The following is a 25930-nucleotide window of genomic DNA, read 5'->3' on the forward strand; positions in this document are numbered from 1 at the left end:
ATTACCTTGAACATACTCCCTCACCCCCAGAGAACACACCCAAGATCACAGCCTTTGGGGGAAAAAAATCAAAGAGGCAATTAGAACAAGCTGGGGGAAAAAAAGTGAAAAATATATAGGAAGCAAATTATTAACCATTATGGTAGAGTTAAAATAATTAGCCTATGGCTAGTCATCTTATTTACAATGATGATCATTCTTTGCATTTTGTAATTATTTTGCATTCACGATCTACTTTTTCATACTCTATGTCAGCTGATATCTTCTCGAGGTGTGTCAGGTTCATAGAAGTGCTGCTGTTTCAACAATCAGTAAGTGAGAATCACAGAGGGGAAGTATGCAACCCCAGTTCACATAAACAGGTGATTAAGAAAGTGAGACCTGGGGGTGCCTGGGTGGTTCAGTCGGTTAGACATCCGACTTCGGCTCAGGTCATGATCTCGCGGTCCATGGGTTTGAGCCCCGCATCGGGCTCTGTGCTGACCGCTCAGAGCCTGGAGCCTGTTTCGGATTCTGCGTCTCCCTCTCTCTCTGACCCTCCCCCATTCGTGCTCTGTCTCTGTCTCAAAAATAAATAAACACTAAAAAAAAAAAAATTAAAAAAAAAAAAAGAAAGTGAGACCTGGGGTGCTTGGGCAGCTCACTCCAGTGAGCCTCTGACTTCAGCTCAAGTCATGACCTCGTGGTTCACCATTTTGGGCCCTGCAAGGGGCTCTGTGCTGATAGCTCAGACCCTGGAGCCTGCTTTGGATTCTGTGTCACCCTCTCTCTCTGCCTCTCTCTCTCTCTTAAAAATAAATAAACGTTAAAAAAAAAAAAAAAAAGAAAGAGAGGCCTTATCCCTTTGGCAAATCTGAGTAGATTTATGGTTAGGTAGAAATAGGAGTATTTTGTTACCCTTATATATTTTTAAATTTCTTGTTTGATAACTATTAACGGTTTGTGGGATACATAGTACTTCCTAGATGTGACCTGTATATAGCTAACATTTATGTGTATAATGCAAGGATACCTATTTCCAAAGCAAAAAGGATCCTGACTAGGGCAACCGCTCAGTTGCTTAAGTGTCCGACTCTTGATTTCAGATCAGGTCATGATCTCACAGCTCCTGAGTTTGAGCACCGCACTGGGCTCTGCACTGACAGCATGGAGTCTGCTTGGGATTCTGTTGCCTTCACTCTCAGCCACTCCCCAGCTTGCTCTGTGTATCTTTCTTAAAATAAATTAAACGTAAAAAGAAAGGATCCTGACTGTTAAAAAGGCAAAAAAATAACAAAACTAAGTATAGTAGGAATAGTTCATAAATTAACTGTTGGGCTAAAATAACAGAATATACTCGTGGTATACCACAACTACCACCTGGCATAAGACCTGTCATTTTTTACTTGGGTTACTGCAGTGACCTTATAACTGCCCTTTCCTCTTCCAGTAGCATGACTGAGATGTTCTTTACCTGTCTCACCCCTACTTAAAACATTCTGGTGGCTTTTTCTTGTATGATAGGGAAAGATAGGATCAAAATGGCAGAGAGGGAAACGTTGGGACCTGAGGTCCCTTGGTGGGGAAAAACACAGATTTTTGGAATGGTGCTGGGAGCGTCACGGCAAACCCCCTTGAATATAAGGTTCCTCTTCAGAATGTAACAGACACCACCTACTCCCTCTCAGGTTCCCCTCAGTAATCTGACAATCAAAATATCTAACTAAAATAAGTAAAAGCATAAAGCTTATGCTATAAGAGGGACAGTATGACCCTAGTCTGATTCCTCACACAATGGAATGGAGCCAATCATGAATGGAGGACCCAGCACGTAGAGTTATGAAGCCAGAGAGGGTAGAACCTGAGAAGGAACAAGGGAGAAGGGAAAGAGGGGGCAACCAGAACCTTATAAAAGAAAGACCCTTGCCTATAGTGGGGGGTATTCACTTTTAAATGCCCCGTCTCTGCAAAGAGAGCTTTCATACTATTCTCACTTTCTGATCTCATACTCCAATAAACTTTGCCTGCTGTTCATTTTGTGTCCACCTCTTCATTCTTCCAAGCGGTGAGCCGATGAATTCCAGGTACTGGGGTAAAAAAAAAAAATCCTGGAACACTTGCACTTCCACTAGAACTCCAAAGCCCTTTTCTCTTACCCTAACACCACCATACAAGAGGGGGCCCTTACCTCTCTTTTAACCCTGTCTCATACCTCCACTACCTAACCTTCCCTCCTGCAACTTTCCACTCATGCTGATCCTCACTCCCTCTAAGCCGGTTGTTCCTATTTTAGTGCCTTTGCATTGGCTGTTCCCTCTGCCTGAAATGTTACTCTCCTGGTTAACAAATGGTAGGTCCTTCTTGTCATTCAAATTCAAATTAAATGGTTAACACCCCAGAAATAACATTCTTGGATCACAAACACTAAATATCAGCTAGGAGTAAGTTTTCTGAGAATATTAAAAGGCGCTGTGATACGGAGATGCTTCTCCCACCTTTCATCCTCTGGGGTTCATTTTTTTTAAAAAAAATTAATGTTGATTCTTTTTTTTTTTGAGAAAGAGAGATAAAGAGAAAGCATACACAAGCAGGGGAGGGTCAGAGAAAGAGGGAGAAAGAGAAAGAATCCCAAGCAGGCTCTGTCCTGCCAGTACAGAACCCAATGTGGGCTCAAACTCATGAAATGTAAGATCATGGCCTGAGCCAAAACCAAGAGTCAGACATTTAACCAAGCATTCAGGTACCTTTCTCTTGGGTTCTTTCTTTCTTTCTTTCTTTCTATTTTTTTTTAATTTTTTTTTCAACGTTTATTTATTTTGGGGACAGAGAGAGACAGAGCATGAACGGGGGAGAGGCAGAGAGAGCGGGAGACAAAGAATCGGAAACAGGCTCCAGGCTCTGAGCCATCAGCCCAGAGCCCGACGCGGGGCTCGAACTCCCGGACCGCGAGATCGTGACCTGGCTGAAGTCGGACGCTTAACCGACTGCGCCACCCAGGCGCCCCAACTTTCTATTTTTTTTTAAAGAATTTTTAAAAGTTTGCTTATTTATTTTGAAAGAGAGTAAGTGCAAGTGAGGGAGGGGCAGACAGAAAGGGACAGAGAAAATCAGAAGCAGGCTCCGTGCACTGTCAGCATGGAGCCTTATGTGGGGCTTGATCTCATGAACCATGAGATCATGACCTGAGCTGAATTCAAGAGTCTGCAGTTTGACCAACTGAGCCACTCAGGCATCCCTCTTGGGTTCTTGTTTTAACAGCCTCTCTAGAGCTAAAGGAGATCTGGGACTTAAACTCTTATGACCAATACTTTGTCCCTAATGCCTGGAAATGTATCTGATATCTTGAGGTACTCCATTAATATTTGTTAATACTTATGTTTGTGTGTGTGTGTAGAGTTTCATGTATGTGTGTGTGTGTGTATAATTATAGTACATATATAAATATATACATAATATATAGTTATAAGCTTATTTGTATTCCCAGTTAGTTTTTTTGTTGTTTTGTTTTTTACATTTATTAAAAGATAGCAACCTAAGAATCCTAGCATGGCTTCAGTTATATCTTATATGCCCAGACAAACTTTAATTATCATTCCTCTCATCACAAAATCTATGCTTAGGCAGGGATGACAACTTGGGATGGGGTCTATCCACGCTCTGTCTATGGGAGGGAGAGATGAGAAATGTAGACTGATCCATTTTTGTTTGCTAGCAGTTTATCATGCCTGCCTACTTCATAGGATGCAGAGGTTTGGAAAGAATAGGTGATGCTCCCTATGAAGCTCATCATCAACAAAGCTCATGAGAATAGAAAGTGAATGGGTAGCAATGTATAAAAGCATGAAATAAAACCTAGAATTATTATTATTTTTTTAAATACTGATGATATCCTATTGTCATAATTAGCTCTTTGGTTCCTTCAAAAAAATCTATTAAGAATCAGGTCCAGCACGGTTTGCATAATGGCTTATCTCAATTAGATTTTAATAGGTTTTATGCATGAATACACACAAAGTTAGGGAAAGTGATATGGAAGACTTACTTTTACAACCTTACAAAAGATTTCTGGATTTGCTTTGCAAAGTCATACTTTGTGTATGGGTATTTCAATAAACTGTCCAGAAATGACTGTGTGCTACAGGTGGTTCCATATTAGTGTCTCATTTTCAAAACTCTATGTTTTAGCAAAAACTATGCCAGCTAAGAGGCTGCCCTTGCCTTCTTAATAATCATTCCAAGTGCCCAAATCTTCCCTCAGGACAAACGTTTTTTTAAGTTTATTTATTTATAGAGAGAGAGAAAGAGAGAGAGAGTGCACAAGCGAGCAGGGGAGAGGCAGGGGGGGAGGGAGAGAGACGGGGGGGGGACCCCAAGCAGGCTCCACAGCATGGAGCCTGATGTGGGGCTTGGACTCACGAACCTATGAAATCATGACCTGAGCCAAAATCAGGAGTCAGACGCTTAACTGACTGAGCCACCCAGGGACCCCAGGACAAACTGGTGTTTTATGTCAATCTTAGCTAAGGACTGATGTTGTTATTTTAGCTTTTCCATCCTCCAGCAGGATGGGGGTAAAGAAATTACACACACACACACATATGTATGTATGCATGTTTGTGCATGTGTATGTGTGTAAATATGGGCATGTGCACTATCATCCACGTATGTGTATCTATGCTATTATCTATCATCTAATAGTAGATATCCCTTCAAGACAGGCATTTTTTAAAGTAACCTTACTTTTAAAACTGACTACAAATTTGGGATTTTAAGTTGAATTCACCTTTTCTTGTAACTCAGTCTCAAAGGTAATTAATTGATTAGCATGAACACTTCATGCCATATTGTCAGTCTTACCTAAAAAAAGGGATTGGTGGGGCACCTGGGTGGCTCAGTGAGTTAAGCATCCAACTTTGCTTGGGTCATAATCTCATCGTTCATGAATTAGAGCCTGCATTGGGCTCTGTGCTGTCAGCTCAGAGCCTGGAGCCTGCTTTGGATTCTGTCTCCTGCTCTCGCTGCACCTCCTCCGCTCGCACTCTGTCTCTCTCTGCCTCTCAAAAATAAATAAACATTAAAAAAATTTTAAAAAGGGATTGAGGGTTTGGTGGGGGCACTTAGCCTCCAGGAGGGAATGGGAAAAGAGAACATAGGAAGGAGAAGACAGTGGTTCTACCATAGGATTTTAAAGACAAGCAAATTTTATCTGAGGTTACGTTAAGTTGCACAGATCAGTGAAAATAGGAAGTTGCTACCTGAAGAATGTTGAGACACGACCATAAGTAAGAGAGGTTCTGTATCTTATAATTTATGATAATAAATGGGGGGAATAAATGAGTCAACGCTTGGGCATGGATATGAGACTGACTCAATTGTTAGAATAGGGCTGTTGTAACTCTAACTTCTACGGTTAGTTGCAATCATCAAAATGGGCACATCAGGGGAAAATGTCAGTATTGTATAGAGACTCATATCTCCTGGTTTGGAATACCAATATTCGTGAAAATTCTATCCTGCATATGCCTTATTTATTCTTTCAAAAGACAGGAGTTTAAAAATGTGTTTTCCCCCTCCCTGTTGTCACACTATAATTTAGTACTGAAATAGCAATCTTCCCAGCATATCTAATGAGCTTCTTTGGTCCTAGTTTAAAGCTTTTAATCTTCATAAATAATAGCTAAGTAAACTTAAGGCGCTTGGACAATTTCTTTAGCTTAATGTATTCAAATCCACAGTTGGCACTTCATTTCTTTTCATTTAAAAATAAATCTATCTTGTCTCGATAGGCTCTACATGAATACACACACCTAACAATATAAATCAAAGCAACACATCCAGAATGATGAGATCTACTTGTTACCTTTATAAGAAACATGCCATTTTCACAAATATCTCAAAAATTCTTTTTGATAAAGTCAATATGTATTCTTAAAATAATTCACTACCATATAGTACTTGCACAAGGATTTCCAAACATAGATTAGAAGTAATTGTTTTCAAGAGGATTTCCATAAACACATGAGAAACTAATATTTTGAGAGCTTTTCCTTCAGAAGAGAAGTTTCCTGTCAACTGTGCCTAACAGATGATTTTATGTGCATGGTTTCCTGTTTACATTTCTGTTGCCTTCCATGGTCACATTTTAATTTTTGGAAAAAACTTAGAAAATATTAACTGTGACAACAATTTTGGAAACTTTGAGAGCAGAGTTCTGTAGATAATGGTTCTTCTATCCAACCTCTCCACATCAATCACAAAAGTGAAAAACAAAATATAACAGACATGAAAATACAATCTGAACATGCCCTAAAAAAGAGCTACATGTTCTAGGAGCAAACTGAGAATCCCAACTTAAATGAGAAACTGTATCAAAGTAATCATACAAGTCCAAAACTCACTATTTTTAGGAATTAAAAACAAAGACTTACTTGCTCTGTTTTTCCATGCTAGCTACCCTGAGGCATTCCCATCTTGAATTTAGGAGATTCATTTGTTCTTGTACTTCGGTTTCTTCATCTTCTGATAATTTCCCTGTTCCAATCAGTTGACTTCCCAGTTGTAGAACATTACCAACTCGTCCCTGATGAGATGTCAAATCCATCATGTACCCCTGACAGGAAAAGAAGGTGAAAAAGTGGGCGCTTTAGGTAAATCATTATGGTTTTGAAATTTATTATTGTTTTTGCAATTTTCAATTTGTAGCCCATGTAAGTTATATTCCAGTAAAAGGATGTGAATTTTTATTTAAGAAAACCCAATAGCGTTTTAAATATGAATTAAGGGCTACTAGTAGCCTACGTCGCCTTCCACAGAAGCAGATCCTGAGATAAGGATCTGTATGCAAGTGATGTACTAAGTAAAAGCTCCCAGAAAGACATGCAAAGGAGCCAAAGTAGCAGAAAATAGGACAGCAAAGGGGCGGAAAGCAAGTTAAGTGTGTCACTTCAAGAAAAGTCTCCCATGAAGGGCGGTGTAGCCTGATACCACATGGGTCCTCCAGAGTGACTGTTATAACTCAGCATCACTTTGACCCAAGAGAAGGGAGCTGGGCTCTCATATCCCTGGCATGAGTCACTGGCAAAATGAGATCTCGGCAACTTCAAGGGTCATTCTGCAAGACAGAACTTTAAATGCAGGCTGTTGGAATCCCACGCCCATCAACACTGATTTGTTTCCATCTCAAAATAAAAGCTAAATTAACAAAGTACAAGGATCTCACAGACTAACTGAGATAAAAAGAGGGACTTGTCATTATGACAAGTCATGTGCTTGGTTTCATCCATCAACGTTTTGCTTTACCTCGTGAGTATGAAATTGTTCTTTCACTTCTTCTACATCATTAGAAATCTCTCCTTGGGCTTGCAATGTGTCCTCAGCAGAAAGAAGCCATGAGAGTACTTCTTCTAAAGCTGTTTGGTAACTGTCCAGGGTTACCTCAGTCTCCACTGATGAACGGCCAATATCATCAGGAGTTTCCAAGTGCTGCACAATAAAATAAATTGGGTGTTATACAATGAGTATCTTTGCAGACTGTTCCAGTACATTACATGATAAATCGAATGAAATATTTAAAATGCTAGAAATGTCCACTTGCATTACCAGAGACATGAACAGCAGACACATACAATACCAAGTTTGCATTTTAACATCTCACAAACATACACACAAATTCTCAAATGGCAGTTGAAATCCACTTCAAATTAGTATTTCATTAAAGCTTTTCTGGATTATAGTAAAAATGAATTAATACATCATCTCTTCATGCTGTATTTTAAATGCTACCAATTTTCAGCCATAGGTAACTTTTTCATTTTAAATTTTCAATCATTTATACATAAACATTATGGGTATTATATTTACATACTTTTGCAATGGCATTAAAGGAAACATCTCTTCCCAAGAGAAAGGAATGAGCTATTTCTGAAAATTTAAAGAGCAATAAAGTTATCGGGTTGAAAATAAATGAGGGAAACAGATGAAATTTAAACAGAAATACCTCATTCACACAACTGAAATTTCTAACAGTATGATGACTTCTATAAATTAAGCTTTTATTTCCAGAAGGCCATGGTTTCAGTAGGAAGGCATTATCTTAGAAGATGTAAAATATGAAGCATTTGCTTCCACATTCTTTTAAAAATGTTAATTTATTTTTCAAAGAGAGAGTGCATGAGTGGAGGGAGGTGCAGACAGAGGGGGACAGAGGATCTGAAGCAGGCTCTATGTTGACAGCAGAGAGCCCGCTGGGAGGCTTGAATTCATGAACTGTGAGATCATGACGAGAGCCAAAGTCAGAGGCTCAACCTACTGAGCTACCCAGGTGCCCCTGCTTCCATATTTAATTAGTAGGATGTGAAGTAAGATTCCCAACAGTTGTCTTGAAACTCTGAATTTCTGAATAAAGCTGAGAACAACAGGTACATAGTCCATAATTCTAATGAGAAGATCCAGGCCACCTATGAAGGCACAGCTAAGAAGGAACCAGAAGACTGGCCCCACCACTTTCAGCCCATTACCTAGCTGAAGGTATAGAAGAAGAAGTGCAGTGACTGGAGAAAACTGATGGGGAAAGATTCTTTTGGAGTAGTGGGAGTACTAGGCATGTCCATACCTCCTCCCCACCTCAAGCTAAGTAATAGAGACTTTGAAAGACTCACCTGTATATAACAGGTTAGTTTCCAGGATGGAACACTGACCTCTAAACCTGGTTGGGTGTTAGCAGGGATTCAGAAGCAATGGGACCAGTACTACCAAGTACCAGGAGACAACTCTTGGGGTAACTAATGTGTCCGCTGCTTTAATACTAGGGCAATTGCCAATGGTAAGAATTCGAGTAAATAAGAAAATGTGCATGAATTTTTATTTGGGTAAAGTACACTCATGGTACATTGCTGGGCTTCAAATATCTTAAGAAAGATGGCATTCAAGAGGGTTTCCTGCTGAAGTAGGGGATACAAACAAAGTGTTGACACAGTGAAGCAGAGCAAAAATATTGAAGAAGTGTTTGGAGAGGAATCTTCTGTATACTCCAAAGACACTAAGCAAACACCAGGCCCTAACAAACAGGGTTCTGCAAAGGAAACAAGAGGCAGCATAGAACAAGCAGAAGCTACTTGGGAGACTGCATGATCTTGTCTAGAAAAAAAAAATTCCCCCTTTTGATGGCTTTCCTCTGACAGGTCTGCCTTGAATTTCTAGTCCCTCTCAATGCTGGGCCTTATCCCACGGAGCTACCAGCACCAACTTAATTGTGCTCTTCCGATAAATGCTCCTATTTTGAAACTTTATTATTAAAAATTTCTTCAACTATTAAGTCCTCTAAGATGGAGAGACATTGGGGGAGGGCTTTGTGTGATATTTCCATCAAATGATGCATTCTTCATGTGTTTCTAGAGAACTGGCAGAAATATGTCATCCTGATAGGTCAAGATCACCCAACTCTAGCATCTCAAATAGCAAAAGGACCCTGAGCACAAGTCAAGGCAAATTTCTGAAGGTCTTAGGGGTTTGAACAAGTTCCATGGTGTATCCTTTCTCTCCATCCCTAATTACTATTAATAACAGATATCAAAGTCAGCATTAAGAGGAGAAAAGTCACACAAAGGTAGCCTGGGAGATGTATGTAGTCAAGAGCAGCTTCATAGTTGTGCAACCTGAGCAGTGGTACAGTGCCCCAAGGCTCAGAAACATACCTTGCTTGTTTTAACTGTTTCCTGACACTGCCCTTAATAATGTCATCTTTGAACGTGGGTAATGGAAGTGAAGTCCAATAAGGTGACAAAGGAAATGTGCAGGGGAATTAAGTATAATATGTGTGTCGACCCCCATTTGCATATAGTGTTACTGATGTGCCATGAGCATAAAATTCGGGTGGACACACACTATGCGGGGATGGAGCAACACTCAAGCCCGTCCAAGGGAAGTATGTCTACAAACGACCGATGGCACTAACAGCCCCAAGAACTCGTGCTTTCTGTTTGAACCAGAACTTGCGTCAAATGCAGAAAGAAGGCAATTCTAAGAAAACAAGAATGACCACAGAGCCCTTGGATATCCCTTCTTACTTGTATTTCGTTCCCATATTAGCCAACCATTTAGGCTGAAATTGAGGACACAAAAAGAAAGGGAAAGGGCAACCCCGGGTTCCTTGTCCTTACAATCCTGCCTTACTCATCAGAATGATGAACGTACAGAATAGGAGTAGAACATGCACCTATCAAGAAGTGAAATAAAAACAGCTAAGTTAGTTGTGCAATGTTTCCACATTAAGAATGAAATACATAGGCATGCACAAGCTACAAAATACAAATTGTATAGTGCCGGTGATTCTGCAGGAGTTAAATGGTCTTATATTTACATTTACAACCGCAATTGCACAATGTAACAATGAGCAATAAAACCCATGCTAATACTTTAAAATTTTAATTTTCTTTGTTCAGTATGAAGTTAAACAGCAAATAAAAAACACAATGGCAAGTCAAGAAAGAGAGACCATGGAATAAAGGAAAACAGCCTTATAGTTTAATTTTAACAGCACTTTCCTTCCTGCTCTTTGAACAAGGGGCCCTGTATTTCATTTTTCACTGTACTGCACATTGTGTGGCCAGCGCTGTGTGTAGGTGAAGAAAAATACAATTCAATTCTGAATATTTTGGCTTCTCTGGGTTACAGGTGAGAGGAGACGGTGCTTTATTATCATGTACGCTAGAGCGTGGTTGTAAAACCCAAGGGCTGTGGAGGCAGTGTTTGAATCTTGACTCTGGTCTGAGGTCTTATCACCCTGGGAAGGTTACTTAGCTCTATCATTAGCCTTAGTTTCCTCCTAAGTAAAACAGGAGCAGTGATACTTTCCTAATAAGATTGTGGTAAAAATTAAAGAACAGTATATCAAGTGTTTAGCAGAATGCCTGATCTTCTGTAAGAACCCAAGAAAGTGCATGATAACTGCAATTATTATGGGATTCTTATATGCATAAGAACCATTATGAAACTCAACCTACTCCACTGTTATCATCTTAAGTCACTGTCCAGATTTCAAAAGCCAAAAAATTATTGTGGAAAAAATGAGCCGAAAAACTTGTAAGAGTAAGCATCAATTAAATTAAACCTTTATGAAACGTGAACCTTAACCTAGCTCCTACATCAAAGTTCTAAAAATCATTAATGATCTTGATTTCAAATGTATCTTCTCAAAATGATAAATTATAAACAACACTATTACTCATGTAACACAATACATTTTACCAATGTACAATTTGGATTACAAAAGTAAACATCCCCACTGATAGTTAAGTAGGTAAAGATGTGACATATATACACAATGGAATATCACTCAGGCGTAAAAGAGGCGGAAATCTTGTCACCTGTGACAACTCAGATGGACCTAGAGGGCATTATGCTAAGTGAAATAAGTCAGACAGAGAAAGACAAATACCTTATGATTTCACTTCTATGTGGAATCTTTTTTGAAAAGCAAAACAAACAGCAAAACAGAAACAGACTCATAAATACAGAAAACAAGCTGGTGGTTGTCAGAGGGGAAGCAGGGAGATGGGTACAAACTTCCAGTTATAAAATGCTTAAGTCATGGGGATGTGAAGTATACCACAGGGAATACAGTCAATAATATTGTAATAACTCTGGTGATAGATGGTAACTAGACGTATTACAGTGATCATTTCATAATGTACATAAATGTCAAATCACTAGTTGTACACCTGAAACTAGTAAAATATTGTATGCCAACTACACTTCAATAGAAATAAAATAAACACTTCATGATTTATTGATATTTACAGAAGCTTGAAATTTTGGAGACAATTTTAAAAGGCAAATCTTTATAGTCAAGGACACGAGGTCTAGTACTCATAAATTCTGAATCTCAAAGTTTTGTCTGAGGATGTTCATAAAACAAAAACTTTGCAAAGACAGCCTTATTAAAGCTAAACTCAAACATGAATAAGCTGTGTAAAATAAAAAATAACTCAATTCATTATTATTTGTATGCATAAAATCAACTCTACATACATAGATGATTATGGTCAAAATTGTCATCAGGGCTCTGAATAATTCCTTCTTTGTCTAGACAACTATCTTTCAAATTTGTTAGTCATGATTCATCAATGATTCATGAAATCATTTTAGTGGGTCATGACCAGGAATATTTAATGGGTCATGACTAGGAATTACTTAAAATTAAATCAAATTAAATTAATAAAATAAATATTAGCCTGTGTCACTTATATTAAGGATTAATATTGCTTTCTGAACTTTTGAGACATACATATATATGTATCTATGTATATATGTGTACGTATATGTTCCGGGTCAAGAATAAAAAAGTTATTTTCCATAGGTCAGGAAAGAAAAATGGAAACAATTCTAGAATTTCAGCACAAGTAAACCCATGAAAGAAGAAATGTGCTTGAATTTTCACATTTGCACATTTTCAATAGAACCTTTGAAAGAAAATACATTCTTTATAAATCCATCTTTTACACTGGTGGTTCTGAAGCTCCTTGGGAGCTTCCCAGGTGTAGTCTAAAATTGATCCATCTGTGTGGAAGACAGAGAGAAACCAATTAAAGAGGCAAGCCACTCCAGATAGGTAGGTGGCAAGGGAAGTTGCATACAAGCCTTGTTTACATACAGACCTTAATGGAGTTCAGTCACATATACTGTCCAGATGGGCTCAACATTACATCACTCTCTCAGAGCTGCATCCTTGGGGCAACTCTAGGAGTGGGGAAGGCAGGTGGAATCACTCCAAGGACACAGACAGGGGTGAGGGGACCTCCAATTGCCATGGTCCAGCTCATGGATCAAGGAGTAGTCATGTCCTCTCAAAGACCTCCCCCAATGAACAGAGAACTTAGAAACAAATATATGTAGACAGGCTAATACTTTTGGTTCCAGCTCCCCAAAGCATGTATTTATTGCTACAGTATTTCATATTTTACCTAAACTTGTGGCCAGTTCATACATATCATGGCAGCAAAGGAAATTTTCTAGGAAATTTGATCTTTGCTTTTTTTTTTTTTTTTTTTTAATTTTTTTTTTTTTCAACGTTTATTTATTTTTGGGACAGAGAGAGACAGAGCATGAATGGGGGAGGGGCAGAGATAGAGGGAGACACAGAATCGGAAACAGGCTCCAGGCTCTGAGCCGTCAGCCCAGAGCCCGACGCGGGGCTCGAACTCCCTGACCGAGAGATCGTGACCTGGCTGAAGTCGGACGCTTAACCGACTGCGCCACCCAGGCGCCCCGATCTTTGCTTTTTATAGAAGACATATGCATAAGAAAATGTTACCAATCATTGCATGACTTAAGATGCCAGTATCATCAAATGGAACTAATTTTTTTTTCCCTAGGCTTCAATCTTCTTTTAATTTCTATCTTTATCACAGTGGTTTATGTTTCTCTGCAGTAGACTGGGCAAATAATGATTCAGGTGAGAGGTATAACGATGGACGGATGGAACAATTCTGGCTGTTTTCAAAATTAAGAACATTAAAATTGATTCAACATTCTCCACACATTTTAGAGACGTAATGATTGTCCTTTTGCATGGAGACTTACAGATATTGTCACCTATGTTCCTTGAAGATGTTGCTATTCCATAAGGTGGAAGAGTATAGAAGAGGAAATGAAGTAATGAGGGAAGACAAATGAATGTATGTGTTAGTCCTGCAATGTCTAGGACAAATGTCTGGAAACGGATTTCCAGTGAGAGAAATTGTTGTAATAAAATATAGAGCAATAGCCTTGACACTACTTCATTATGTAACTTTTTTTAAGCCCAGCTTACTCTCCGTCTAATCTTGAGTAAGTTGTTTAACCTCTCTAAATCTCAGTTTCCCCATCTGTAAAACAAGGAGAATAAAAGTGTATCTCCATAGGATTGGTGAAAAGATTATATGAAATGATGCAAATAAAATGTTAAGCACATTCTAGTTTCCAAGAAATGTTCTACAACGCCTGTATTTGGGGACCAATGCTCATTGAAATGGCAAATGACTTTTACGAGGAAACACAGTTGAATGAGCTGTGTGTATTTTTAGAAGCACGATTTTGGCAATTCAAAGTGAGAGAAGTCATCAAATGGCTACATACAGGTAGTGAAACCAGCAATCCAGCAAACCACAAAGCTCTTAGAAAAATAGCTGGGACATTTCCAGAGGGCACATCTATTACTGAGTACTTTTATATTTCTGTTGAAACCAACCTATTTTGGCAACTTCCCCAAATGCCACCTTAAAATGTGATAGGACTTTTAACCTGGATAAAAACAGTTCTTTTGTTCTTGAATGTGTAAACACTTCAAGAACATTTGAAAAGGTTATCACTTAGCTCCCTTAAATGTGTCATACTTTTTTTTACAGTCAAGTCAGCGCATGGATAGTGAATTTTTTGGTGTATTCTATAATCTTTTTATTGTTCAGTGAAAGATTACTGGAAAGCTAAAGGATTACAGAGGGATAACGAAGTGGTTCGTTTACTAAATAACAGAAGAACCATTCATAAGAACTAGGATTAGTATGTGGAAATATTCTTGCATCAGTTCCCCTGTGTTTCCTCAGAGATATAACATGTAAACCAGGGTATAATTCAAAGTATAAAAAATGATTGCAGAAGTGATTTATGACAAATTAATCCATCATGCAACACTGTACATGACATTCAATCTAATCATACGATCAAAGAGGTAATTTTTAATACTGCTTGGGCCTGAAATTCAGTTCAAAGTTAAACCCTAATGAGGAATTAGAAAAAAATTATGGTCTCCTGTTAGGGCAATATTAAAACAACAGTCACAACAACAACGACTACATCTATAAAAGCAGTAACAACAGCTGCCGTTATTTATTGGGCACTTAGTGTCAGTTAATTTGTTAAGCACTTAACGTGCACTGTATCATTTTTTACCACAACAAATCAGGATGACAGAGCATAGTAGGATGAGGGAATGGGAGCAGAAAAATTAAACAATATGCCAAAAATCACAAAGGTGATTTGCTGTTCTGTGACTTAAAACCAAGTTGTTTGGTTTACAAACACCTATCTTCACCACAATTTTATAAATCTCTATTAATGAAGAAAATGATTTCAGAGTCTACGAAACAGCACTTTCACAAAATATCTTAATAAGACTTCTTAAAAATAAAATAAAAATGTATATTTATTTGTAAATATGTTTAGTGATGGATGTTAAGTAGACTATTGTGAACATTTTACAATATCATGAATCATTATGTTGTATACAGGTGTTGTGCACCTGAAACATAATGCTATATAACAATTACATCTCAATGAAAATAAATAAAATTATTAGAGGAAGTTATAGCTCAGGCTCATAAAAAAAAAAAAAAAACAGTTACTGAACTAACATTCTAACCCAAATCTCCTAGTCACCTAAGAAGGATTTTAATTTCAAACAGCAACTGTATTGAAAGTTGTCTTATGTCAAGTATATAAGATGAGTCCATTTATTTTTCTTTTTTTAATGTCTGTGTATTTTGAGAGAGAACACACAAGCGTATGTGCAAGTGGGAGAGGGGAGCGGGAGGGGCTGAGAGATAGAGACCGGAGAGAGAGAATCTCGAGCAGTCTCCCTGATAACATGGTGCTCAATTTCCTGAACTGGGAGACCATGAACTGAACCGAAATCAAGCGTTGGACGCTTAACCCAGTGAGCTACCCAGGTTTCCCTAAGATGAGTCCATTTAAAGAAAGCTAACAGGAAAGGTCAATAAGATTATGGTTCAGCTATTAAATTGTGTCTTGAAAAATTGTATGTATCTATATCTTTTTTCTTTTCTTCACTTCCACAATTTCACAATCAATGGTTTTGAAACTACTAAGAAAATAATATCTGGAATCCACATTGCTAGTCAGAAATCAAATGTAAAGTCAAGAATAATGCTTGCAAGACTAAGACACCGCTGTAACACTGAAAACGGGGACAACGCAAACGCAGACAGGAGTGTGACATAGCCGAGGTGATGGCACAGACTCTCTTTTATAAGACAGAGGAAGATGCACAAAAAGTAAGTAATGTAAATATTTTCTAAAGGAAGACATGTGCCAAATCTACTGTTTGGACTCTATACTTTCTATAATTCCTATCACATGCCTTTCATTTTTGTATCAGTTAAGTTGATTTTCTTCACTATTACAGAATGTCTTGCAGAAATGATATATTGTGCTTAGAACACTCTGGTGAAGAAGACAAAAGAATTCTATCATCATCTGTATATATATGTGTTATATCTATGTGTATACTTCTATTTTTAAGGAAATCTTTTCCCAAAACCTATTAAACAAAAGGTTATGGAGCCAAGTATGAATCTTGATACCCAGAAACAAGTGTCCACTGCAAAGACTGCTGGTCCTTCAATATCTGTCCTCCTCCACTTCTTATATAGGAGAAAATATAGGTGAGCTATGGAGCCTGGCTATACAGAGTATAAACTATAGTTCCCAGCTTCCCTTGCAGTTAGGTGTGACAGGTGACCAAATACTGGCGAGAGGAACAGGATATGTGCAACCTCTTTGTGAAAAGTTAAGAAGAATCAAAATGTTCTCCCCTTTGTAGTTTCCTTCTTCCCACAGCCTGTAATACAGACATGATGGTGAACGATCCTTGATGAAGTCAGTATCCTAGGGGATGACAGAGTATCATGGCAAAGAAAACGCTGGTCCCTGGATGGGCAAAGCTTTCTTACAAAGCCAGGACTAGCAAAATACTGATAATTCTGAAAGAGAAATCAACTTGTTTCTTAGATAGTCCATTACTATGTTGTCTCCGTTACTCCCACAATGCCTATATCCTATTTAATACATGAGCATGCCCTAAGTTTCTAGGAACTGAGATTTTATTATAAAGATAAATGTATTTCTAAGGGCTAATATGTGGTTTTAAAATAAACTTTCTACCATAAAATCATATGCCTCTCTGCTTAATATACTCTCCCTGTATGAAATGTATTCTCAATGAAGGTTCCAGTTCATTTTGTTTCATCATTTTTCTTTCTTTTTTATTCTTTTATAGAGTGAGAGTGAGCATTAGCAGGGGAGAGGGACAAAGGGGGGAAAAGAGAGAAAGAGAGAGAGAGAGAGAGAGAGAGAGAGAGAGAGAGAGAATATCAAGCAGGCTCCACAGTCAGTGCAGAGCCTGACATGGGGCTTGATCCCATGACTCTGGGATTATCATCATTTTTCAACCCATTTAACTTTTAAAAATTTCTTTCCAGATTGATTTATATAAGTGACATATTACATTGTGCAAATTTAAGATGTAATTACCACTGTAGCTTTAGCTAACACCTCCATCATTTCACATAATTACCATTTCTTTTTTTGTACTGAAAACATTTAAGATCTACTCTCTAACCAACTTTCAAGAAATATAACATAGTATACACTTCTAGACATTACACAAATCTCTGTATTCCTTGAAGGCAGGAACTCTGTCCCATACTTAACAGAAGATACTACATATAGATAACTAATAAATACTAATTGAATTTAATTGTTTTAGGTATCTAATTTTAATTTATTATTAAAACTCATTTGCTCTTCCAATTTATGGTCTTGTATAAAAGATGTTTCAACCAGTGATCATGTGTGGAAAATAAGTGTATCATGGTGTGAAGCATTCATGATTTTAAATATATATATTTTTCCCAAGATTCCCTTTGACACATACCATGTGCCACATACCATTTTTTCCTTTTCTTTAATTTATCTAAGACTACTTTTCAAAAATTTTTAAGTTGATTTATTTATTGAGTGAGAGAAAGAGAGTGAGAGAGGGTGCACAAGTTGGGGAGGAACAGAGAGAGAGGGAGAGAGAGAAAACCCCAAACAGGTTCTGCACCATCAGCACAGGAATCGATGCGGCGCTCAAACTCGCAAAGTGTGAGATCATGACCTGAGCTGCAATCAAGAGTCGGACGCTTAACTGATTAAGCCACCCAGGCACACCTTATTCTACTTTTTCATGTTACTGGACATATATTACCTCTCTTTTTTTTTTTAATTTTTTTTCAACGTTTTTTATTTATTTTTGGGACAGAGAGAGACAGAGCATGAACGGGGGAGGGGCAGAGAGAGAGGGAGACACAGAATCCGAAACAGGCTCCAGGCTCTGAGCCATCAGCCCAGAGCCTGACGCGGGGCTCGAACTCACGGACCGTGAGATCATGACCTGGCTGAAGTCGGACGCTTAACCGACTGCGCCACCCAGGCGCCCCTATATTACCTCTCTTAACTATACTATCTTTCATTTCTTAATTTTCTCTTTTCTTGATCTCCTTCTGAAAAAATTTGTCTTGGTTATTGTCATCAACAAAGTAATAGGATCTTTCATAGAAAATCAAAAAGGATGGAAAATAAGTAATCATTGCTACAACAAACCCTTCTAAAGCAATGAAAATTTAGAAAGAAAATAATAAAAGAGTTAAATAGATTTTATTTTATTTCTTTATTTTTACTTATTTAATCTTGAGAGAGAAAGAGAGAGTAAGCAGTAGAGAGGTGGGGGGGAGGGACAGAGAGACAGAGGGAGAGAGAGAGAGAGAGAGAGAGTGAATGAATGAATCCCAAGCAGGGTTCCCACTGGCAGCACAGAGCCCTATGTGGGGCTTAAACTCACAAACCATGAGGTCACGACCATAGCTGAAATCTAGAGTTAGACAGTTAACCGACTGAGTCATCCTGGCACCCCAAAAAGATTTTTTTTTGTCATTCATGATTTTATTTTATTTTTTTTAATATGAAATTTATTATCAAACTGGTTTCCATACAACACCCAGTGCTCATCCCAAAAGGTGCCCTCTTCAATACCCATCACCCACCCTCCCCTCTCTCCCACCCCCTATCAACCCTCAGTTTGTTCTCAGTTTTTCCAAATAGATTTTAAACGTACCTAATATAAAAGATATGTCTTTTTATCGATAAAGTTTACAATAAAGTTTTTTTGATAAATACCAATAAATTCATATGTAAAACAGCTTTCTCAAGAACTCATCAAGTAGTTAATGAAGAGCATCCAGCTTAGTGATTTCTTTGCACAGGTTATGTCATATAATTCTCACAACAACCCTAAAAGAGGGTCCATTGCCCAGATGAGAAAATTGAGGTCACACCCATGAGGTGTTGGATGAAAAACTGGACCCTCAGCAGACCAACATCCCTTCTTGTCACTCTGAAGGGCTAAAGGAATATTCTGAGATCCATGGATTCCAGAGAAGAAAGATGAACACAATAACTATAATAATTTTGGTAAGCTTCAATAATTTTAAAAGTCAACACATACAAGTAGGAAAACTCATACAAGGAGGAATTTAAGGAATTGGGGATTTTCTGAAAGTAACTTTAAAATAAGGCAGTTACAAGATATGTGAGAAGACCAAGTCAGTTCTTAACTCTATCCTCCTCAGTCCTAAGTTTAACAATCGTATCTACTTTCAAACATGCCTAATGCAAATATACCAAGTCTTACTTACTTTAATCAATCTTTTCTAAGTATTTGCCATCTCTTGATAATCTATTTGCTTCCCATATTAAATCTCATTTCTTTCATGGAATCAAGAATCTCATTCCATTTCACAGAATCAGGAACTTCCCACTGTGGATTATCTCTTCTCTGTCCAAGCTCTCCCCCCATCAAACTGAGCCTAGTGGGTTGGTTTCTCAGTCTATTGCACGTACTAGCTAGTGTTTTCTAAAATGTCACTGCCTTCCCTGGCTCCATCCCCGCCTCTGTATGTGGCAATGTCTCAAAGGTGCCCTGGTGCACAGAACCAGCGCCTGCCCTCAGGGAACTTCAAGTGAGTCTCACTTTGGAGCAAGATAAACCTGAATTCCAATTCCTGAGGCTCTAGAATTTTGAAGGAGTGTGTGTCTGACTAAATAATGAATCTCAGATTCCTGGTACACACCTGATAATACATAGGGCAGTATTAACTTAGAAGGTATTATAAGGCTCACAGACAACATACACGGAGTTTTTATTGTCATTCCACATTACCCCTTTCCACTCAACCTTTATAAAATCACTTCCTTTTCTTCATTGTTCTTATTTAATGCAACACAGAATAGAGAAGTAACAAGTGATATCAACAAAAGGAGTCTGCTTAAATTTGAGACCTGAAACCATAAAACTCCTAGAAGAAAACATAGGCAGTAATCTGTTTGACATCAGCTTTAGCAGTATTTTTCTAAGCAAGTCTCTCAGGCAAGGGAAACATACAAACAAACAAAAAACTATTTGGTCTACACCAAAACAAAAAGCTTTTTCCCAGTAAAGGAAACCATAAAAAAAAAAGAAAAGAAAAGAAAAGAAAAGGCAACCTAATGAACATAAGAAGATATTTGTAAATGACTTATCAGATGAGGAGTTAATAATCCATATGACTCAACACCAAAATGACAAAAACAATCTGATTACAAAATGGGCAGAGGACCTAAAGAAGAAAATTTTCTAAAGAAGACATCCAGATGGCCAAGAGACACATGGAAAGATGCTCAACATCACTCGTCATCAGGGAAGTGCCAATCAAAACCACACTAAGGTATCACCTCACACCTGTCAGAAAGGCTGGAGTTAACAAGACAAAAATTAACAAGTGTTGGCAAGGATGTGGAGAAAAAGGAATGCTTGTGCACTGTTGGTGGGAATGTAAATGGGCACAGTGACTAGAGAAAACTGTATGGAGGCTCCTCAAAAAATTAAAAATGGAAATACCATATAATCCTGTCACTTCCATCCTGGGTATCTGCCCAAAGAAAACAAGACTAATTAAAAAACACATCTGCATCCTATGTTTGTTGCAGCATTATTTACCATAGCCAACGTATAGAAGCAACCCAAGCGCCCATCAGTAGATAAATGGATAAAGAAGATACGGTGTATGTGTGTGTGTCTGTGTATGTGCAATGCAGTATTTCTCAGCCATAAAAAAGAACAAGATCTTGTCATTTGTCACAACACGAATGGACTTACAGGGTATAATGCTAAATGAAATAAGCCAGACAGAGAAAGACAAACATGATATGATTTCACTTGTATGTAGAATCTAGAAAACAAAACAAACAAATGAACAAAGCAAACACAGACCTATAAATACAGAAAACAAACTGGTAGTCGCCAGAGGGGAGAGGGGTAGGGGGATGGACAAAGCAGATGTAGGGGATTGTGAGATACAGACTTCCAGTTATAGAACGAGTAAGTCATGGGGTGAAAGGTACAGCGCAGAGAGCATAACTTAATGGTATCATAATAGCATTGTACGGTGATAGATGGTAGCTAAGCTCACAGTGACCAAAGCATAACGTACAGAGTTGTCGAATTACTGTCTTATACACCTGAAACTAATTTAACATTGTGTGTCAACTATACTTCAATCAAAAAAAAAAGAGGGGGATTGGTTTTATTTCAATTCTAGCTTATAAAAATATACAACTAAGTTAGCAAGCACACTTTTGTTAAGTAGGTCATTTTCCCTCAGACACAATGGTTATCTCCACTTCCTTCAGGTACACCAGCTACTTGGCTTATCCTTTCACGTGTATCACTAAATTCTTTAGATTTTTTTTCTTTATTCATTTTACATGCTTTTGTCTCCTTTCCTTGTTCTTGAAAGTGCGGTATGGTATATATTTCAGAAAAGCCCTCACAGTAAGCTTCACAAGTGTAGAGTTTTGTTTTATTTTGTTCACTATAGTGTCTGACAGATAGGAGAACATAACAGCCTTTTGTTGAAATAATGAATCTCCTAGCACATACCTGGTAATAACTTCCCATCTCACTTTATATTAATATTAGGACCTTATTTTTCCTAAGGGAATTAGATCATATCTGACCATATCAGAACATTCCTAAGGGAATTAGATCCTAAGGGAATTAGATCATATCAGACCATATCAGACCAGAGAGAAGAAAGAGTACATTTTGTTTATAGCACCTGCCACCTTACAAGCATACTATTTGCCTGCTTATTGTCTTCAAGGAAACATCCTTTGTTTAAGGCCTTTAAAGCTTGACATTTGTAAGGGAAATGCTAATGGTATTAAGCCCTGGGAAGACTCTGGGTAGATTTCATTAACAGGTGGAAATTCTGCCCTCTGCCTCAAGGCAAATAAAAGACCAGCAGTCTTCTACCCTGTAAGGCCAGGTGGACTAAAAGGTGCATGCAGAGCATCAACTGAATGCAATGGGCAGTTCTTCCATTGTATCATTCACTCCTAACAAGAGTGAGCATGCTTCAAAGCTTATACCTCAGGGTCTCACTGACAATGAAACCCTTTCATCTTAAGGTTCTGAGAATTGAGAAGCGTGCACATGCACGAGATAGAGATAAAAAGTGTGGAACCTTTGGACAAGTTTTTATCTCTTGTACTAACGCTTCTTCTCATATCTCAAAAGTCAGGGTGGGCTACAAGATACGAGGAATCACTCCTGATGTAGTAAAGACACTATAAAAACATTTTAGGGTGTTATGCGTGTATTATAAAATAAGGCAATAGCAAACTGAGTAGGAAAGCAAGACAGAGAACAAAGGGAGGCTGACAAAGAAAATACCGATCATAAAGACATGTGTGTGTAGTTTTTTTTAACATCTATTATTATGGAATTAACTTTTTTTTTTCCTTTAGCAGTTTGGTTGAAAGCTGTCCAGCAGACAACATCCTTCACAATTTATTTTGCATTCGTCTCTTCTTTTCTATTCCTAGTGGCATCATCCTAAAACACTGGTTCTCCACCAGGGAATATTTTACCCTCTAGGGAATATTTGACAGTATCTGGAGAAAGTTTTGATGGTTACTGCTGAAGTGGAGGTTGCTACTGACATCTAGGCCATTTAGAGATGAGGAATTCTGCTAAACAATCTACAATGCATTGCTCAGCAGCAGCTCAAGTACAGTAGTCACCACCCCTCCCCCTCCCCCAACAAAGCACGATGGGACCCCAAATGTCAGTAGTGACACTTTGAGAAACCATGTCCTGAAACATCACAAGAATTACTTTACTGACATTCTCTTTCCACATTGATTCCCTCTCTTCTTCTGGTTACTTCAAGCCAACTTGAGAACAGTGGCAATATGTATACTGAGTATGTTATTCTTGTATCCAATAAACCAGCAATTTTACTCTTAATACACAGTCCCAAATATATACCCTATCATGCAATAGGCTCAGATGTTTCCTTCCATTCTCTCTCTCAGGGTTCTGGAAACCTACACATCAGCCATTTGCATGTTTTACCTTCCTACTTGTTTATTTCTACTACAAACATATTTAAAAAAAAAAAACAAACACTTTCTAAACACATTTAAATCATATTCTCCTTTAAGTTTCAGCCCAAATATCATCTCTTGTATGACTTTTCCTGATCCTTTACAATAATGCTCTCCAATTTTATAAATTTATCATCCTTATCAAATATTTCTCCTTATCAAATATTTATTAATGCATAATCTACATTTTTAATCACTTTGTTCAATACCTATTTTGAGGACTGATACAAATTAGCTGCCCTACTCACTTTTCACCCAATCCACCAGGTATTTTAAAAGGTCTGGCTAAAAAATTTAATCTTTTGCCATCTAATTCAGAATTTCTGAAATATCAAATGAAAATGTTTTTATATTTATAATACAGATTCAAAATCTCATGGAAACATTTCACTTACAACATTTTAAATACATTTTAAAATTCTCCTTTCAAGTTTCTGTGGGTCCATGTGAAATCTTTTATAAGTGACAAACTTATGATGAGAATATTGCCAAATATCGTTTCTTAAAATGCTCTCTCCATAGCATGCACTTCTTAGAAAATGCAGTTTCTTTCTTGATCATTGTTAGTACAAAACTTTGCCTTGACAGCAAACATCAAGTGTTTCTACTGCTTTTGGAAATAACTGAGAAATAACATAGTCCTCACACGGCCGACTGCCAACACAGCAAAGTTCACCATATTTGGAACACTTGTCTTTCTGAAAAAGAAGACACATAACTAAGTTTTTTCCACTGTTTTGCCATGAGATAACTAGAACACTCCTGTTCAGTAAAAAAGACTTTCTAGGACACTTCCAATTCGGTGGAAAATATAAGTATCCTACTACTTAAGATAACACAATCTATAAACCTACAGAACTGTTCACATGAATTATAATGCATCCAGAACCACAATGGTGCTAATAAATAGGGGAGGGCCCCACTACCAACCTATCCTATTGAAGATCTCTGACTTTCCAGTATGGTATCTATCAAGTATGCTATATAATATGAAATCACATGAAAATCTGTATATTATGCAGTAACAAATTTTTAATAAAATTTTTAATTTTACATTAAAAAAACTTATGAAGACACATTGTGATATATTCTACCGGGACCCCAGGAGATCATCCCATGTACATCTTAGGTGAGAGTTCCCCACTTTGTAGACTACGCTCTCATTTATAATACTTTCTTCTCCCTCTAAATGGCTACAGAATTTATAATTAGAACACAAGTACAATGCATTGAGTGTTTACTATTCTTAAGGTATGGTATAAGCATCCCATTAAATTACCTAATTTAACCTTACAACATCAGGGATGATTACTGTGTAAATGTTACAGCAAGGAGACCAGATATAAAGAGGTGAGAACAAGGTCACACAGTTAATAAAAAAGAGATGGGAGATGAACTCAGTATCTGGCTCACAGAAGTTGTAATTGTAACTATGTTGCCAGACATTTTTAATAACTTAAGGGGAAGAAACATTTCCCAGAGATAGCTAGATTGGGAAAATTGCAGTTAAGGATCAAAATGTAGTACTGTGCCATATTTTACGTAAGGGTAATAACTGCAACTCTCTCACACATCTCCAGAACTATTGATGGAATTCTGTGACTCACCCAATCTCTCTCCCAGACCCTTTTGGATCTAATGTCACATGTTATATGGATTGACTTTGGCATACAATTTCTGTATTCTCAAAAGATAACTTGTTCATATAAAGATTTAAAAAACAATCTACCATGGGTTTCGTTAGCAAGTACCCTAAAATTTATTTATATACTTAAATTTTTTAATCACCACATAAAATTATGGATACTACCATAAAGGTACTACCATTGAGGTAGCAATTGTATCACCGGATTTTTTGTTGATACATACTCATAAGTAAAATATATGTATGTCAAAATTGAAAACATGCCTATGAACATAGGGGTAAAAAAGGAGAGACGAACCAGAAAACAGACTCTTAAGTATAAAGAACATGCTGAGGGTTGCTGGAGGGGAGGTGTGTGAGGGATGGGTTAAATGGCTGATTGGTAATAAAGAGGGCACTTGTGATGAGCACTGGGTATTGTACGTAAGTGATGAATCACTAAATTCTACACCTGAAACTAGTATTACACTGTATGTTAAATAACTTGAATTTAAATAAAAACTTGAAAAAGGAAAAAAATAAAAAATAAAAAACCAAAACATGTCTATCTGCATATTTCAAATTGATTGCTCTATTTTTGAAGAAAACGAAGGGAAAGAAACAAAAAGAATAAAAATTCTATGTTCACATACTGACATAATAAATACTATATTTAAAAACATTTCATTACATTTATCAACTACTCTCAAGGTATATCAGTTACCATTTTCTTGATTTGTACAATATTTGGAAATTTTCTACAAAGTCACTACTTAGTCTATAAAAAGGTATTTTTCATATGTTGGCCTTATTTCATATAGTAGGAAGGGATCAGAATTATCATCAAATATACAAATTAAAACAATAAATGAAACCTTGAATATTAAAATATGGCAGCAATTAAAAACCTTAACATGAACAGGAATTAAAAATCATGCAAATGAGCAGAAAGGGAAGGTCAAATGTGTGTCTGTTCTGGGGACACTATAAATCAAGGAAAAGAAATTAATTTGAGTGAGAAGGGAG

The 25930-nt window shown here is 37.5% G+C and overlaps 1 protein-coding gene across 6 annotated transcripts in view; it reads right to left on the reverse strand.

The window, feature by feature from the left end:
- The window catches only part of DMD (dystrophin), a 2018590-nt gene that overhangs the window by 1464185 nt on the left and 528475 nt on the right, over window positions 1-25930 (reverse strand). For all 6 annotated transcript variants that reach the window (XM_043570319.1, XM_043570321.1, XM_043570317.1 and 3 more), the window contains exons 10-11: window positions 7279-7461; window positions 6408-6589 (exon numbers count right to left, since the gene is read on the reverse strand). In XM_043570319.1, the coding sequence (XP_043426254.1) occupies window positions 6408-6589; window positions 7279-7461 (365 nt within the window). The remainder of the gene's footprint in view (window positions 1-6407; window positions 6590-7278; window positions 7462-25930) is intronic.

Source organism: Prionailurus bengalensis, chromosome X (genome assembly GCF_016509475.1).
Source record: "Prionailurus bengalensis isolate Pbe53 chromosome X, Fcat_Pben_1.1_paternal_pri, whole genome shotgun sequence".
In the NCBI taxonomy this organism is placed as follows: Eukaryota; Metazoa; Chordata; class Mammalia; order Carnivora; family Felidae; genus Prionailurus; species Prionailurus bengalensis.